Source organism: Drosophila innubila, assembly GCF_004354385.1.
Source record: "Drosophila innubila isolate TH190305 chromosome 2L unlocalized genomic scaffold, UK_Dinn_1.0 4_B_2L, whole genome shotgun sequence".
NCBI lineage: Eukaryota > Metazoa > Arthropoda > Insecta > Diptera > Drosophilidae > Drosophila > Drosophila innubila.
In genome coordinates, this window is record NW_022995372.1 from 3,778,511 (window position 1) to 3,796,918 (window position 18,408).

The window sequence follows — 18,408 nt, forward strand, 5'->3', positions numbered from 1 at the left end:
TATTAATAATTTATTAAAAATTTCAGTAATTTATTTATTGATTCACATAATAATACACTGTCGAAATACAATAAATTTCATATCGACCTATCGTTAAAAAAATTTAATTGATATTTTTGTGTATATAAAGAATATCGTATAATCGAGCAATATTTTAAATATCTAATAATATATTTTTCTATTTTTTGGAATTCCACTTACGAAAATTGTAATAAAATTGTTTTAGCCGCTGTCGAAATTTAATAAATAAATTAGCAAAGCATTTTGGGGAAAAGCTTTTCCAAAATGCACAGCTGTTGTTCTCTCCAATTTTCCGCCACGATCTGCAGATGGAAATGGGAAAGCTGAGAGGGAAAAAGCTTTTCAGTGGTCGGAACACACTCAATGAGTTCACAACGTAATTGTGAAATATTTTTGCTGTAAAATTGACCAAAATTTTTGGTGCATGTGAAAATTCCAGACTTGGCAAAAATGTGGCAAGGAATTGCTATTATTTGCTGCATGTGGAGTGCATTTTTGGTGCACAAGAGTCTGCAGCAACAAATCAACATTGGTGAGAGCAACAACAACAACACATTCTCAATTAAATGGAAATGTTGTTCCCTTTTTTATTTAGGCGCTTTTTTCTACGACAATGAACTGGAGTTGGAAAAAGAATTCATGGATGTTGTGACTGCCATTAATGGACTCGAATCTGAGGCAACTTTCGCATTTACTCCACTGATTAAACGTCTGAAACCCGAAGATAATAGCGTTATTCTACAGGAACACGGTGAGAATTTGTTTTCTTTTTATTACAATATTGGAAAATTCTAATGAAAAAAACTCTTGGCTTTTAGCTTGCGATCTCATAGATAATGGTGTCGCAGTTATTTTTGGACCAAGTTCAAAGGCGGCAAGCGGTAAGTGGCAAGGGGCAAATTGAAAGAACAGACACACGTAACAGAATCGTGGAGAACTCTGTGTAGAACACACAAGCAAAATAAAAATAGTGAATCAATAAGAAGACAACTAAAAGCTTCTTGACTAAATGGCAAGCAAAGCGGACAGGGTAATAGATTTGTTTGTAAACAGAGAAAGAAACTAGAGAGAAATCATTTCTCTCGCGATCAGTCAGATTTATATTTATATACCCTGTATAAAAAGAAAGTAGTCAAAAGGGGTGTTATCGAAGCATCTTCTACATTAAGTAGTGCAGGGTAAATCACATAACAACGTATATATTTTTTTATTTTTGCTATTTTAAAATTATATATTTTTAATAAACAAAATATTTAATTACAATTTTTATGATTGCCTACTTCACTCAATATTTCTGAAGCTGTTATAAAGACGCTCAGTCGAAAATTAAGTTTTAGTATTTTTGTTCTTTGATTACTGTTTTTTGCAATATGTTAAATGTGATCGCGTGGGGGGAGTAGAGGAAAATGAAATTCGACTGTAAGCAAATGTCTGAATTTATGAGTCAGTGCATGTAAAGTTGGCCAAAACAAGCGGTCAAGAGGTAGCAACAACAACAGTGTCGCAATATACATTTAAATATATCTGTGGAGCAGATTTCAAACATTGTAGAGTCTTAGAATCTACTTCGTTGGCCGAATCATCATGACTGCTTTTTTAAGGGAGTAATCAAAATATTTAAAAGTGGACCAAATGACGCCCTTGCCCCAGCTGTTATCATTGTACTTCCCTGCCAAGTTGCTGTAAGAATTCAAGTTAATAAACGAAGCTTTGAAATACAATTAGCATTTCATCATACCTGTCGTGACAATCAGAATACCACCAAGCGCCAGTTCTGAATACAGCGCAATTTTCCGTCTTACGTTTATCATTATCCCGATCTTTGGTGGTAAATTTCATGCCACGATGCTCCGAGAGCGAATCACCCGCAGTTCCACTCGCATTTTCCAGAGTGTGTAGGACATATTGTTGATCCTCGTTGCCGATTGCAAAGCTGTCATACATCTCAAAAGCTTCCTTTCCCTCGTTGTCCTCTAGGACAACAAGTAGTTCCTGGTTCCTTTCTTCCGTCAATGCGTGTATTTTATCCAATCCCAAGAAGAACTCGCCATTTAGATCTCCAAATCCCTCTTTGTATTCGGTCCAGTTGCGATAGAAGTCGACAGTTCCATCCATCCTCCTCAGGATAATTGTCCAACCTCCCCCTCGAGTTTCTGAATCGCAGGCCACTTTAAAAGGGTGACTGATAAAATTGGGGACGATTGTCTCATAGACACCACTTAACTTGGCCTCTGCACACTTGTGTGTGTTGAACCATAAATTGTGTTTCTCCGATTCCTGAACAACTTCCTTTATCAGCTTTCCATGTCGATTTTGCTCGGCTCTAAGAGATTGATTATTTAATTGCATGTTAAGATCACCTATTAATTTTCCCTGACGCTCCAGTTCGGCTGTAAGAAAGTGAATTTTCGATTCTTTATCAACTCCGTCTTTCTTTTGTTCTTCCAGCTCTGTTCTAAGTAGTTGAATGTTGGTCTCTTTATCAAGTCCGTCTTTTTTCAGCTGTTCCATTTCCGCCTTTAGACTTTGAATATCTGTTGCCTTAACCAGTCCGTCTATGAGTTTTCCTTGTCTTTCCTGTTCCGTTTTAAGTATTTGAAGATCCATTGCCTTCATTAGTCCCTCAATCAAGTTAACGTAATGTTTCTGCTCCGCTCTAAAAAATCGTTTATTTTAGTTTTCACTTTGTTTGTGCTTTTGAGAAGTGATTTCGTCACTAGCGTGGACCAGCTATAAGGTTCTTACCTCAGCTCAGATATTTGTGAATTCATTGAATGAAATAATTTAGTCTCATTGAATTCAGAGACGTGTATTCCATAAGAAACCGAAGTTAAAGTGTTTATTAAAAAGACTAGATAAATTATTTTGTGCAACATTTTGCGACTGAATTTCACTGAATGCCTGAGAAGACTGACTTAGTCGAAATTTGACAAGTGACCAAGAAGTGAATTTGGAAATGATTATCGGTGCCATATACATAATATACTTTGCATGTGTATGTTTACATTTTTATCCGTATCTACATCCACAAAAACACTCAAGGTTATGTAGCCACAATTCCCGGAACTTTCGCTTTGATAGAATGCTTAGCTTTTTTTATCAACTCAAGTATTTTGAAATACCACATACACCAAAATAGATGATAAGTGCCAGTGTAGTTTATAAATAAAACATAATATTCCTTCTTTATATTCGCTATATTTAAATATATAAGCTGAGCTCATTGAAAATGGGCAAAAAAGAGTATAATGTGTTTGGCAGAAACACAAAGTGATAGAATATGCATTTGCGTTGGTTTTGTACTTTTTGACCACATCTGGCTTATTTCGGATCCATATATAATATAGCTGCCATCGAAAATAAACTTTCAGTACAGAGTACCTGGGCACAGGGTATCCTACTGTCGAGCGTGCTCGACTGCATCTGGCCACTTGTTTTAATTTTTAAATGTTTGAAAAATTCGAAACCAAACTCGATCTAAGTGCACAGCACAGAAATATTGTGAGCAAGTTTGGTTGTTCTAACTTAAACAGTCTCTGAGTTGATAGAGTATTCAAAGGCACAAATTCATTCATACCCTTTTTAGACTGGGCAACAGCGACAACTTTATTGTGTCCGCCTTGCAAGCCAACAACAACAACAACAACAAACAGACAAACAAACGAACAAAGAAAACAAGCTCGAATCGCCTTAAATTGTGACATGGATGGCAACTGGCAAGTTTAGACCAGGTCAGAACCGAGTTGTTGGCCAGTTAGACTGTTAACTGTTTTGATTGCTGTGTGCTGTGTTTTCATATTTCAAATTTGCCGGTTTTTTTTTACATCAAACACATTGCATTTTTTAAAAATCATATTTTCAATTACATACTCATATTTGAACATTTGCCTTAGCTTATAGGGTATCACGCAGTTGAGCATCGCTATAATTTGTTTTATTTAAATCACTTTAGATATTGTTGCCCTGGTCTGCAATAATACTGGCATACCACACATAGAGTTTGATGTCGCTGATGAGGAGCACTTGGAGGAGAAGCCCAATCACCAGATGACCCTTAACCTCTATCCCTCTCAGCTGATATTATCCAAGGCCTACGCGGATATTGTACAGAATCTGGGATGGCGCAAGTTCACAGTAGTCTATGATTCCGAGGATAGTAAGTGAACAAGTCTCTTTCCGATTTCCTGAAGTGTTACTGATATTCTCTTAAAAGCCAAGGCCACAGCTCGACTGCAGGATATCCTGCAAATGAGGGAGTTGCATAATGATATGGTTCGAGTCCGCAAGTTCAAGAGGGACGACGACTTTCGGGTGATGTGGAAGAGCATCAAGGACGAGCGTCGTATTGTCCTCGACTGTTCACCCGATTTACTCGTCGATCTCCTCAACACATCCTCCGAGTTTAATTTGACGAAGCAGTTTAATGTTTGTATTGATCCTTGACCTTTCTTTTCTTTTCAAATTCATGTTTTGAATAATTGCAGAATATTTTACTGACCAACTTGGAGACATATAATGATAATCTGCAGGATCTGACGGCTGATAATGAAACGTTTGCGGTGAATATAACCGCAACACGTCTCCTGCTCAATCCCGATCCTCAAGCAGTAAGCACATTTATTATCTATATTAACACAAATTTTGCAATGCAATTCAATTTTTTTTGTAATTGAGAAAAACGTTCTTATATTACGAAATTTTATTTGTTGATTATTAAAATATGTAGGTAAGCAATTAATTGGGATTACTTAATTTTAAAGGGGAACATTGTATTTCAGATTTAATTAAATTAATATTATTTAGTTGAACTAAAAATTTTTTTTCAAAATACGACTGTAAATCCTATAAAAAAAAATGGGCAGAAAAGTTTCAAGAAATATTGCAAAAACTAATAATAGCTATTCTGAATTTAAGAGAATGCACCTTAAATATGTACTTAATATAAAAAAAATACGCTTATAATTCTAGGGATCATCACAATTTGAGTAAGAAAAAATTTTTCTTAGCTTGAGAAAATTTCACGCTAATTTACGAAAAAATTACATTTCGAAGTTTAAAAAAAAAATATTCTCAACTTTTAAAAAATTCAAACTTTCCAAATTTGTAGATAAAAATTTTAAAAATTGAGGAAAATTTGCTAGTTCGATTTTCAATGTTTTCAAAATGTTTCAAAATGAATTTTCAAGGTACATTATTTGAGCTAATATATCTCTGATGAGTGTTAAATCTCTGCTACAGTATCTGCATCAATACGGCTATGTGACCCAGCAGGATAACGTTGTCTTCGAGAGCAACGAGCCCAGTCGGACTTTACTCCACGACCTGCTGCACGATGGCCTCCAATTGTTTGCCCAAGCCTGGCGGAATGCCACGTACTTCTATCCGGATCGTATGTCTGTGCCGCGCATGAATTGCGACTTTGCCGCCACGGGGGGTCGCACCTGGCAAATGGGCCGCTATCTGACACACCTAATGAAGGGGGTAAGTGGGTTGACCTCGTCCCCTCGTCGTGATGAGCTGTGAACTAATCCCTGCTGTGGCGCCAACAGACTTCCGGCATGAATGGCACGAACTTTCGCACCAGCAATTTGCAATTTGACGAGGATGGACAGCGCATTAACTTCAATATTGAGATTTATGATCCAGCCGACAACATTGGCACTGCCATCTGGGACACCAGGGGACAAATTACGCATTTGAATTCGAAAGCCAAGGTCCACAAGAAGATTGTCTACCGCGTCGCCACACGCATTGGTCTCCCTTATTTCGATTACAAGAAAGATGCCGTCGAGCTTAATCTGACGGGGAATGACATGTACGAGGGCTACGCTGTCGACCTAATCGATGCCATTGCCCAGGAGGTCGGATTCGACTACGTCTTTGTCCCGGTGGCGGATCAAGAGTATGGCAAACAGGACAAGATCACCAAGCAGTGGAACGGCATCATCGGTGAAATCATCAACAATGTGAGTGAATCCAAACAGATTTGAGACATCTCAATAATCTCTTTTCCATACCTTCACCCTGACACTTTTCCACAAACTTTAACATGTCATAACTTTGCCAAATCTTATCCGATTTTCATGCGGATTATCACTAAATTGATTCTGCATCCAAATTTTATGAACTTTTAAAATTTTATTTCTTGGTCATCATTCTCTATTTTTCCATACTTTCACCCTGACACTTTCCACAAACTTGAGCCCGCCATAACTTTGCCAAATCTTATCCGATTTTCATGCGGATTATCATTTTGATCATTATTTGGTATCTAAATTGATTCTGCATCAAAATTTTACTTACTTAGAAATATTGATTTTTTGGTCATTACTGTCCATTTTTCCATACCTTCCCCTTGACACTTTTCCGCAATATTCAAACCGTCATAACTTGCCAAATCTTATCCGATTTTCATGCGGATTATCATTTTGATCATTATTTGGTCTCTAAATTGTTTCTGCATCAAAATTTTACTAACTTAGAAATATTGATTTTTTTGGTCATCACTGTCCAATTTTCGTACTTTTCCTATATTCTCCCCTGGACACTTTTCCGCAAAGTTCAAACCGTCATAACTTCGCCAAATCTTATCCGATTTTCATGCGGATTATCATTTTGATCATTATTTGGTCTCTAAATTGATTCTGCATCAAAATTTTATTAACTTAGAAACATTGATTTTTTGGTCATCACTGTCCATTTTTCCATACCTTCCCCTTGACATTTTTTTATAAACTTGAACCCGTCATAACTTTGTCAATTCTTATTAGATTTTCATGCGGAATGTCATTTTGATCATTATTTAATCTCTAAATTGATTCCGCATCAAAATTTTACTAACTTAGAAATATTGATTTTTTGGTCATCACTGTCCATTTTTCCATACCTTCCCCTTGACACTTTTCCACAAACTTCAACATGTCATAACTTTGCCAAATCTTATCCGATTTTCATGCGAAATATCATTATGATCATTATTTGGCCTCTATATTGATTTTGCAACAAATTTTTAATAACTTAAAAAATTTAATTTTTCGGTCACCGCTGTTCATTTTTTTCGTACTTTCCCCGTACTCTCCCCTTGACACTTTTCCGCAAAATTCAAACCGTCATTACTTTGCCAAATCTTATCCGATTTTCATGCGGATTATTATTTTGATCATTATTTGGTCTCTAAATTGATTCTGCATCAAAATTTTACTAACTTAGAAATATTGATTTTTTGGTCATCACTGTCCATTTTTCCATACCTTCCCCTTGACACTTTTTCACAAACTTGAACCCGCCATAACTTTGTCAAATCTTTTTCGATTTTCATGCGGATTATCACTTTGATCATTATTTGGCCTCTTAATTTATTCTGCATTAATATTTTTTGAACTTGGGAAAATATATTTTTTATCACTGTCAACTTTGCCGTACATATTTTCATTAAAAATTAGGATGCACACATGGGTATTTGTGACCTGACCATCACGCAGGCTCGTCGCACAGCTGTGGACTTTACGGTGCCCTTTATGCAGCTGGGTGTGAGCATCTTGGCATTCAAGAGTTCACACAAGGTGAAGGAGTTGGATGCCTTTTTGGCGCCTTTTGGTGGCGAGGTGTGGCTCTGGATTCTCATTGCGGTATTTGCCATGTCCTTTCTGAAGGTGATCATAGCGCGGTGAGTATGAGTTTTCTTCAAACTTTCACGATATTTGAATTGTTTCACCAATTTCAAAGGATTGCTAAGGCGGAGTGGGATAATCCGCATCCTTGCAATCGCGATCCGGATGCATTAGAAAATTTATGGCATTTGCATAACACTTTCTGGCTGACCGTGGCCTCCATTATGACGGCAGGTTGTGACATTCTGCCCAAGAGTCCGCAGGTGCGTCTGTCCGAGGCGACTTGGTGGATATTCGCCATTATTATAGCCAACTCGTACACTGCCAATTTGGCTGCGTTTTTGACCAGTTCCAAGATGGAGGGCAGCGTGACAAGTCTCAAGGATCTCAGCGGTCAAACGAAAATCAAATTCGGCACCATCAATGGTGGCAGCACCTACAATCTGCTATCCGAGTCCAATGAGACCGTCTATCGCCTGGCCTTCAATCTGATGAACCGCGATGATCCGTCGCCCTACACAAAGAACAATGACGAGGGCGTTGAACGTGTCACCAGCAGTGCTGGTGAATATATGTTCCTCATGGAGACAACCACACTGGAATACCATCGTGTGAGGAACTGCAATCTGCGTTCGGTTGGAGAGAAGTTCGGAGAGAAGCATTATGCAATTGCCGTTCCCTTTGGCGCCGAGTATCGCTCCAACTTGAGTGTCGCCATTCTCCGACTGAGCGAACGTGGAGAGCTCTACAATTTAAAGCAAAAGTGGTGGAATCGCAACAGCTCCAACTGCTTTGAGGAGCCCGATCCCAATGCCACGCCCGACCTGAATTTCGAGCAACTGCGTGGCATCTTCTACACTCTCTATGTGGGCATCCTGATTGCCTTCATCATTGGCATCGTAGAGTTCCTGCTCTACGTTCAGCAAGTGGCACTCGAGGAGCATGTGAGTGCATTCTCTTACATTATATTTAGTGTAGACAAAATGGCCAAAATTGCCAAAAGTGGTTGGTAAATTTCTAAAAAATAATATAGTAGAAGCTTCGGAAATATACGGAAATTCCAATACAAATTTGGGAGCAGGGAAATTTCGAAAATAACTAAAACAAATTGTACAAGTTGCAATCACATAGCTTCCAGTAACAGTTAAGAGCAAGCAGAAATAAATCCAGTATATTATAAAAAAGTAGTAAATTTTAATAAATTTCAAAAATAACAAATATTTTTTTATGATTAAAGAAACGTTAAATGATAACAAATATTTTTGTGCTTAAGATGTTATAAATTGAAAAAATGATTAATTATTCATAACTCTAATCATATTCTTGTATCTATTCGTCTGCTATTAGAAACTCTTGAGTCTTAGAGATTATAAGAGATTGAGGGATTAAATTCAATGGCCACATAAGTATTATTCCTTAAAGTATTTAACATTTTTGTCAAGCAGCTTTTAGTTCCCACTTATCCGAAAGAAATCTACCAAGCGAAATAATTTGAAAAAAATATACTCTTTTTAATTGTCAACTTTCGTGTATGGAATTTTAAATCTCTTCAGTTAATTTGGCTAAGATTGTGCAGATATAACAATAGTTATGACTGTTTTAAGTTTTTAATCAACGCAAGCGCCGTAATATATGCAATAGTTACAATTTAAATTTGTATATTTTTAAATCAAGGAACGCAAATAAGTAGTTAATATTATTTTAGATTTTTATCATTTAAAACTAATAATAATAATTAATTTCATTTTATATTATAAAAATTAAAAATAATTATTAACTTCAATTTTTATTCTAAAAATCAAAAATAAAAATTATTTGTATTAATTTCAGTTTTTAATATAGAAATCAAAAATAAAAATTATTTGTCAATTTCTATTATAAAAATTAAAGAATCGAAATCCAGTGTAAATATCAATACCTTAAACATCCTGAATATACGTCCTTTAAGGTCGTATAATGTATCATATGGAAGGTTTTGGAAATACGCCACTTGGTTCAAAGGATATTTCCATTCAATTTTTAATCAATTATTGTCTTAACATTTTTATAATAGAATTGACAAATAATTATTATTTTTGAATTTTATAATAATTGAAATTGAAATTAATAATTATTTTTAATTTTTAAAATAATTTTTGAAATTAATAGTTATTTTTCAACTTTATTATAAAAATCAGAAAATTAAATCATTTTTTTTTCATTAAATAGAGTTATGGGTATATTTTAGTAGGTGACTTGACAAAGTAAGAAAAAGAAATAACGCCTACTTATTGTGTTATATTTTTGTTCTGTTGCAGCTCACCTTTAAGCTGGCCTTCATTAGGGAAATCAAATTTGTGCTACGCATTTGGAACAACAAGAAGCCAATTACGAGTCCCACTCCCGTGTCCAGCTTACGGACCACGCCCCTTCGCTCCCTGGAGAAGTCCATGGAGCGCACTCCGAAATCAGCAAGGCGCATTGTCCTTGGTCGCTCCTCGGAGGAGATGCGTGAGTTGCCACCGCCACGTGCCTCACCCAGCTGCAGCAGCAGCGTAGAGCGGGAAGGGGAACGGGAAGGGGAACGAGAAGAGGAAGCCCGCGTCTGACGTTGTTATTCTGTTATCTGTTGTCTGTTATTTTGTGCTCTTCAGTTATTTGCAATAGAAACTACGCCCATCATTTGGCTCGTAATCAATTTGAAGCTTCTTTAAGCTTGAAATTACTTGGCAGTCGTTGCCGCGGGGCAACTCGCTGAATGAGTGAGCGAGTGAGCGAGTGAGCGTTTCTTTCGATTGAATGCCCCTCCCCACGAGACACTCCATGTTGCATAGCTGTGCACAAACTTGCCACTCGCCTCGCTGCCCAGCCTGCAACTCTCCTCTTTCTCTAACACACACTCTTCTTTCTATACACCCAGAGAAAAATGCCCTGAAATTTAAATATTTTTCATTTAGCTTCACTTCAAAATATTGCTGTTATATATATATATTATATAAATTCTACATATTTCAAATAAAAATAAAACAATATTCATTTTATGTAATTTTATATTTTAATAATTAATAGAAAGACTTAAACTATTACTATTTATGCTCAAATATAAATAAAATGATTTTATGTAATTTTATATTTTAATAATTAATAGAAAGACTTAAACTATTATTATTTATGCTCGAATCTGAAGTATAACACATAAAGTCTTGAAATAAGTATTTTGGGCATATGAAAATGTAAGTGAAAACTGACTGCGGAAGTCATCTTGAAGAGAAAATTATGTTTTTATTTTTAAATTTTAAATTAAAAATTTAAATTAATAATTATTTTTAATTTATAAAATAAAAAAATTTACATTAATAGGTATTTTCCAACTTGATTATAAAAATCTGCTAGTAATTGTTATTTGATAATTTTTATTTTAAAAATTATAACTGTCACGGTCCCTAATTTGAATGAGTATGCTAAATAAAATAAAATTTATATTTGTAGCAGTTTTTTGATTAAAAATATATGTTTCAAAGTTTAATAATACGACATTTCATTTGAATAAAATTTTTAAAATATGTTGCTAACTTTTAAAATGTATATGATTTAACTCCAAGCTTAATTTGAAAGAATCTTTATAATTTGACTATGTATGTTATAAACTTTGGCCCTCAATAATGCTTTGAGTGAAATTAAATCATTTTATATTTAATTTTAATGCGTTGCTTATATAAATATAATTGTGTAAAGTCCAACATAATTTATGTTACTTATTTTGTTACTTTTTCTCGGTGTGTACGTAATTTTCGTTTATTGCTGCCTTCTGCCGCTTGCCACAGTGAAGCAGCCGAGGAAGCTGCCTCAGTTTGTCAATTGCGTTATTTGAGCTTATTGACATTTAATATCCAGCAGCAACTGATGAAACTACCCTCTCTCTGCTCACTGTGAGCCATCATGAAAATTATTAAAGCAGCTGCCGGCAAAGGGAGAAATGAAGCTGCAGCTTTCATGAGAGAACGATGAGCTGGAGAAGGATGAGGAGGAGATGGGAATGACGGCTTGTATCGTGTTGTGTCGCCTTTGGCCTTTGTTGGTTTCTGTAAAATGAACAGCTCTCCAGCCACGTTGCCAATGACAGCAATGACCTCGCCATGGACATCATCATCATCATGATCATCGTCATCGTTATCTTCATCATCATCATCATCGTCATCGCCATTGAAGTTGACATCGAAGTCAACTGCATTTTGGGTTCACATTGCATTCCGTGACCAGGACAAGTGTCCTTTGCATCCTTCTTGTTTGTCTTTGTATTTCGCTTGTGTTCTTTTTAATTATTTTGTTGTGAAGTGGCTTTCACGCTACGTGTGTCATTTGAGCAGCTTTAAACTCGCTGTTGGCATCGAAGTCTCCACGCTGTTGGAATTGTGGTTCAGCTTGTACTTTTTTTGGTCCAGCCGAAACCATATACCGAACCCTAGAGCTACATTTACGAAAGTGTTGATGGCAAACTTTACAGCGCCGAGATGTATTTTTAAACTCAAATATTTTTATACCCTGTTCACATTAAAAATGGGCCAAAAAGGGTATTATGTGTTTGGCAGAATGTATGTAACAGGCAAAAGGAGGCGTGGCAGACCCCATAAACTATATATATTCTTGATCAGGATCAACAGCCGAGTCGATTGAGCCATGTCCGTCTGTCTGTCCGTCTGTCTGTCTGTCCGTCTGTCTGTCCGTCTGTCTGTCCGTCTGTTTGAACGCGTCGATTTCAGGGACCATAAGAGCTATAGATTTCAAACTTGGTATGTAGGTTTCTAGATACCAAAGGCACATCAAGATTGTTTTTATATTTGGATCGGACCACTATATCATATAACTAGAAACGATACATCGAAAATTAAGTTTAAGTATAAAAAAGTTTTTTATTTGTTGAGATATCAGAGCCAAACTGTTCAAATATGCATCTGGGCTGGTATTACACATCTTAACCAAATTTTGTTAAAATCGGTCCACTATATCAAATAGCTGCAATAGAGACGCTCAATCGAAAATTAAGTCTAAGTATGAAAAAGTTGTTTGTTTTTTGAGATATCTAAATCAAACTGGTAGAATATGCATTTAACGTGGTTTTGTCCATTCGTTCAAATCGGTGGACTATATCATAAAGCTGCCATAGGAACAATCGGTCGAAAATCAACTTTCAGTACAGAGCACCTAGGCACAAGGTATCGAAATTGCACAGCAAAAAAATGTGTGAAGTTAATGTAAAAAATTAAAATGCATTTGATAGAACACTACAAGGTTATACTAAAACAAGATAATGCATATTTTATATAGTCTTGGATATAGATGCAATTTTGTTTACAAACTTGTTTTAAATCATAAATTTTGTAATTTAAGTGTGTATTTTTTTTTTAAATTTTATGTAAGCTTACTATATTTTATTGTTGATTTAAAATTGTGAATATTTTTTTTTTAATCTTTTAATTCAATAACTAAATCATATTTTGTTTTTTTTCGACGTAATAAATGTAAGTATAAATATATTGTATATCTCTGCTCAGTCCATATATCAGCATATTAACAGTTAACTGTTAGAATTAACAGCGCTCTGTTAAAAGTCTCCACAACTGCCGTTGATTGCGAGTCTTATACTCCCCACACTTGTTGCTGCTGCCATTGATGCGCACAAGCCAATCAAAGAACACAAGCGAACTCACCACCGTTGGCCAATGGTTGAAGGCTGAGCGACAAAGCGACAAGTTCCACACGTTCCACAAGGCGTATGAATGCAACCCCTAAACAGCAGTATAATAGAGCGAGAGGGGGTGCTCTTATACGCCGGGGCAAAGAAAAAGCCAGAAAGAGAGAGAGAGAGTCAGTGAGTTGTAGTAGTAGAGTTGAATAGAGAGAGTAGAGTATAGAGAGAATGTCATTTGTAAATGCCACGCACGTAAGCAATTTCCGCACGAAAGCGCATTCTTTGAGCCTTTAATGTACTTTTTGATGTTAACAAATTTTTGAACATTTGTTGTTGCCTGTCACCAGCCAGCCAAGAGCCAAGAGCCAAGAGAGAATTGCTCTATGGACCACAGCAGGGCTGATCGGACTGACGGACAGACGGACAGACGGACGGACGGACGGACACACGAGTTGAATGCTAAGTGACATTCGGTTTTGGCTTTGGTTCATCTGCGGATTTACTGATTTGCAGCTGACAAGAGCGTGATAAGGGAGAGGGTTGGTTAAGAGTGAGAGGGGGTTGCCAATGGAGTGTGAGTGATTAGAGACGTATAAACAAATTAATAAGTGAGCTGTGTGTCTTTCTTGACAGGAATTGAAGAATAAAATAAATAAAGCCCAAGCAAAATTATCTGCACGAACGATAAAATTTTAGATAGATCTATTATTTACTTACTTTTTTTTTAGAAAAAAGACCTGCTATTTTATATTTATTTTTCTTTATATCAATTTTTTATATCATAAAATCGTGTGACAAATAATCTTAAGAGCTGTATTATGAATTCTAAAAATAGACAAATATTTAATACATTTTCGTTACTCAAAAAAAATAAAAACAACATGTTATGTTAAAAGATCTAGTTAAACATTTTTATTTTGAACAAAATGTTATATCGTGCAATCGTCTGAATTATAATCTTAAGAGCTGTATTATAAATTCTAAAAATAGACAAATATTTAATACATTTTCGTTACTCAAAAGAAAAACAACATGTTATGTTAAAAGATCTGGTTTAATCTTTTTATATGTTGATATGTTTATTGAAACACTTGAAAAGTTGGCGACACAACCTTAAAAATTATTTACTAATTTATTTGTAAAGTTCAGTAAAATATATATTTTATTTTTAAATATTTCTAACGCTGTCAACTATTCATTTAGACACATCGACAGCATCGATTAGGGGAAGGTCCTTTTACACGTGTACGTTTCAAAGGCAATCAACACCTTGAAAAGTTATAAATTTAGCAATTTTACACTTTGGCAAATTTATGAGCTGCAAATTGTCTCAGTCTGTGTGTAGAATCCATGTGTGTGGCCGAGTTCAGAACCGAGGACAGGGACGGAAAAGTCAAGTCTGAAAAAAAGGCCAACGTTCGATCTTTTGGCCCTGACAAGCAATCACTTGACTCACACACACACACACACACACATATACCCTGCACATTCAGCTGATGGACCAACCCTCCCCTCAGCTCATCTCCCCTCCCCTCCCTTCTCTTGGGCCTTGTAATTTGTGGAACAAATTGAAATTGAAATTCACGTTGGCAAGTCTTGAGCCAAGAATTAAACGGCATAAATATACATATATATATATATATATATGGACCTACAAGGAGCAGCAAATTACTGGCAACATTTTTAATTAACTGCAGTCGTCGACTAAAGTGATAATGTCCAGATATATCGTTGACTTTGCGATTTATAGCACGTTTTCAACCTAGAAATGCTCGATTGCCTTAATTGAATCAAGTATACGACACGTAAACATTTGTGTAATTGAAATCTTAAGCGGATTCTGATAAATATTTCAAGAATTGCAATAACAGGTAATAACCTAAAATAAAACTAAGAGAAATCATAGTTATGGTGGAAATATATAAAGGAAATTGCCATAGAAATGTTCAAAAAAACCAAAATTGATAAATACCGGAATAAAATAATATACAAATAATAAAAAATTGTATATTAAATACTTAATCGATTTCTATCTTTTTTTTCAAAAACTTTTTAAATTTTTTTTGCTTATTTTTCAATTTAAAATTATATATTATTTATAATATTTGATTTAAGATCTTATTTCCTAATTGTTATATTTAAATCGATCGATTTTAAATAAAGTATTTTTGATTTAGAAAAGCTAATTTAAAATTTATAATTATATTTTATTTATGTTGTATTAAATTCCTGTTTCTAAGTTACCAGTTTGTTTTCTTTGTTCTTTTGTTTGTCTGTTTGTTGTTGTTGTTGGCTTGCAAGGCGGACACAATTAAGTTGCCGCTGTTGCCCAGTACAAAAAGGGTATAAAAGGGGTATGAATTTGTGTTTTTGAATACTCTATAAACTCAGAAACTGTTCAAGTTAGAGCAACCAAACTTGCTCATAATATTTCTGTGCTGTGCATTTAGATCGAATTTGATTTCAAACTTTTCGAGCACGCTCGACAGTAGGATACCCTGTGCCCAGGTACTCTGTGCTGAAAGTTTATGTATGATGGCAGCTATATTATATATGGATCCGAAATAAGCCAGATGTGGTCAAAAAGTACAAAACCAACACAAATGCATATTCTATCAGTTTGGTTAAGATATCTCAAAAAACAATAAACTTTTTCATGCTAAAACTTCATTATCGTTGTATCGTTCCTATGACAGCTATATAATATAGTGGTCCGATCCGAAAATAAAAACATACTTGAACTGCCACGCCCCCTTCTGCCTGTTACATACATTCTATAAAGCACATTATACCCATTTTGCCCATTTTCAATGAGCTCAGTTTATATATATAAATATAGCGAATATAAAGAAAGAATTTTATGATAATTCTTGATATTTGACAAACGAAATGTTTTATTTATAAACTACACTGGCACTTCTCATCTATTTTGGTGTATGTGGTATTTCAAAATACTTGAGTTGAAAAAAGCATTTCATCGAAGCGAAAGTTCCGGGAATTGTGGCTGCATAACCTTGAGTGTTTTTGTGGATGCAGATACGAGTATTAATATATACATGCATATACAAAGTATATTATGTATATGGTTACGATAATCATTTCCAATTTCACTTCTTGGTCACTTGTCAAATTTCGACTCAGTCAGTCTTCTCAGGCATTCAGTGAAATTCAGTCGCAAAATGTTGCAAAACATAATTTATTTAATATGTGTACTAATTTCAGTAGTTGCATTTTCAAATGCGACTTTTGTACCTGCACGTAATGAGTCGAATATATTTCACTCAATTAATTCCCAATTATCTGAAGTGAGGTAGGATCTTTAACAAGAGCACATACAAAGTGAAAACTAAAACAAATAATTTTTTAGAGCGGAGCAGAAACATTGCGTTAACTTGATTGATGGACTATTCAAGGCTATGGATCTTCAAATACTTAAAGCAGAACAGGAAAGACAAGGAAAACTCATAGACGGACTGGTTAAGGCAACAGATATTCAAAGTCTGAAGGCGGACCTGGAAAAACTAAAGAAAGATGGAGTTGAGAAGCAGTCAGATATACAACTTTTTAAAGAGCAACTTAAAACAGAGCTGGAACAACTGAAGAAAGACGGAGATGATAAAAAATCGAGAATTCACTTTTTTACTGAGGAGCTGGAGCGTCTGGATAAATTGATAGGTGAACTTAATAAGCAATTAAATAATCAAACTCTTAGGTCGGAACAGGAACGACAAGGAAAGCTGATTGATGCACTTCTTAAGAAAACTTACCAAAGTTGTACCGACGCCAAGTCCAGTGGGATCAATGAAATAATTATCCCCAATTTAATTAGTCACCCTTTTAAAGTGGCCTGCGATTCAGAAACTCGAGGGGGAGGTTGGACAATTATCCTGAGGAGGATGGATGGAACTGTCGACTTCTATCGAAACTGGACCGAATACAAAGAGGGATTTGGAGATCTTAATGGCGAGTTCTTCTTGGGATTGGATAAAATACACGCATTGACGGAAGAAAGGAACCACGAATTACTTGTTGTCCTAGAGGACCTCAAGGGAATTGAAGCTTTTGAGATGTATGACAAGTTTGCAATCGGCGATGAAGATCAACAATATGTCCTACACACTCTGGGATATGCGAGGGGAACTGCGGGTGATTCACTTGGTTGGCATCGTGGCATGAAATTTACCACCTACGATCGAGATAATGATAATAAGAAAGACAAAAACTGCGCCGTAGTCTACTCTGCCGCCTGGTGGTACAATGCGTGTCACGCAAGGTATGATGAAATGTTAATTGTATTTCAAAGCATCGTTTATTAACTTGAATTCTTACAGCAACTTGGCAGGGAAGTACAATGATAACAGATGGGACAAGGGCGTCATTTGGAACACTTTTAAGGGTCATGATTACTCCCTCAAAAAAGCAGTCATGATGATTCGGCCAAAGGAGTAAATTCGAAGACTCTACAATGTTTGAAATCTGCTCACCGTTATATTAAAATGTATTTTGCGATACCTCAAAGCATATTCTATTACACATGTTTGTAGATAGTTTAATTATTTATTTTTTATTAAATCTTTTTTTCATGTATGTTGATTGAATAAAACGACTGCGACGATATGTGTACTGGGCAACTAACAGTCGAGCACTTCTTACTAGTTGTTGTTGTTGTTGTTGCTGCCTCCTGACTGCTTGTTTTGGCCAACTTTACAAGCACTGACTCATAAATTCAGACATTTGCTTACAGTCGAGTTCCATTTTCCACACAATTGAAAGGCGCACATTGCTTGGACCCCTCTAATCCCTCTCTTGGCACTCTCCCCTGCTCCCTCGTTGGCAAACAAGAGGCGATTGCTCCACAACTCGCGATCACATTTAACATATTGCAAAATATAGAAAGAAAAACAATTGCAAGCCTATTGTAATTTTTCTTATGCCACGTTTTCAGCTTTTGGGGTGAAACTACAGCTGCCAAGGGAGGTGAGGAAAGAGTGTGGGAAGAGAGAGGTGGGAAGAGAGGGGAGAGAAGAGAAGACTCTTGGGTTTGGAGGCAAAGACAACAGCCAACACCGAAAACAAATAAACGCAGATAAAGAGCTGCGAGCTGTGAAT

General features: G+C 35.7%; 2 protein-coding genes across 2 annotated transcripts; both read left to right on the forward strand.

Moving 5' to 3' along the window:
- The first annotated feature begins 371 nt into the window (after positions 1–371).
- On the forward strand, positions 372–10,308 carry LOC117780835 (glutamate receptor ionotropic, kainate 2). Its single transcript, XM_034617508.1, has 11 exons — positions 372–553; positions 617–772; positions 840–902; positions 3,974–4,177; positions 4,235–4,446; positions 4,506–4,628; positions 5,260–5,502; positions 5,571–5,987; positions 7,464–7,687; positions 7,747–8,575; positions 9,929–10,308. Exons 1-11 carry the CDS (start codon positions 472–474, stop codon positions 10,217–10,219), a joined length of 2,844 nt encoding a protein of 947 aa, XP_034473399.1. The 5' UTR covers positions 372–471; the 3' UTR covers positions 10,220–10,308.
- Positions 10,309–16,494: 6,186 nt separating this feature from the next.
- LOC117780840 (ficolin-1-like) lies at positions 16,495–17,951 on the forward strand. Its single transcript, XM_034617516.1, has 3 exons — positions 16,495–16,609; positions 16,667–17,572; positions 17,631–17,951. Exons 2-3 carry the CDS (start codon positions 16,716–16,718, stop codon positions 17,746–17,748), a joined length of 975 nt encoding a protein of 324 aa, XP_034473407.1. The 5' UTR covers positions 16,495–16,609; positions 16,667–16,715; the 3' UTR covers positions 17,749–17,951.
- Positions 17,952–18,408: the final 457 nt, after the last annotated feature.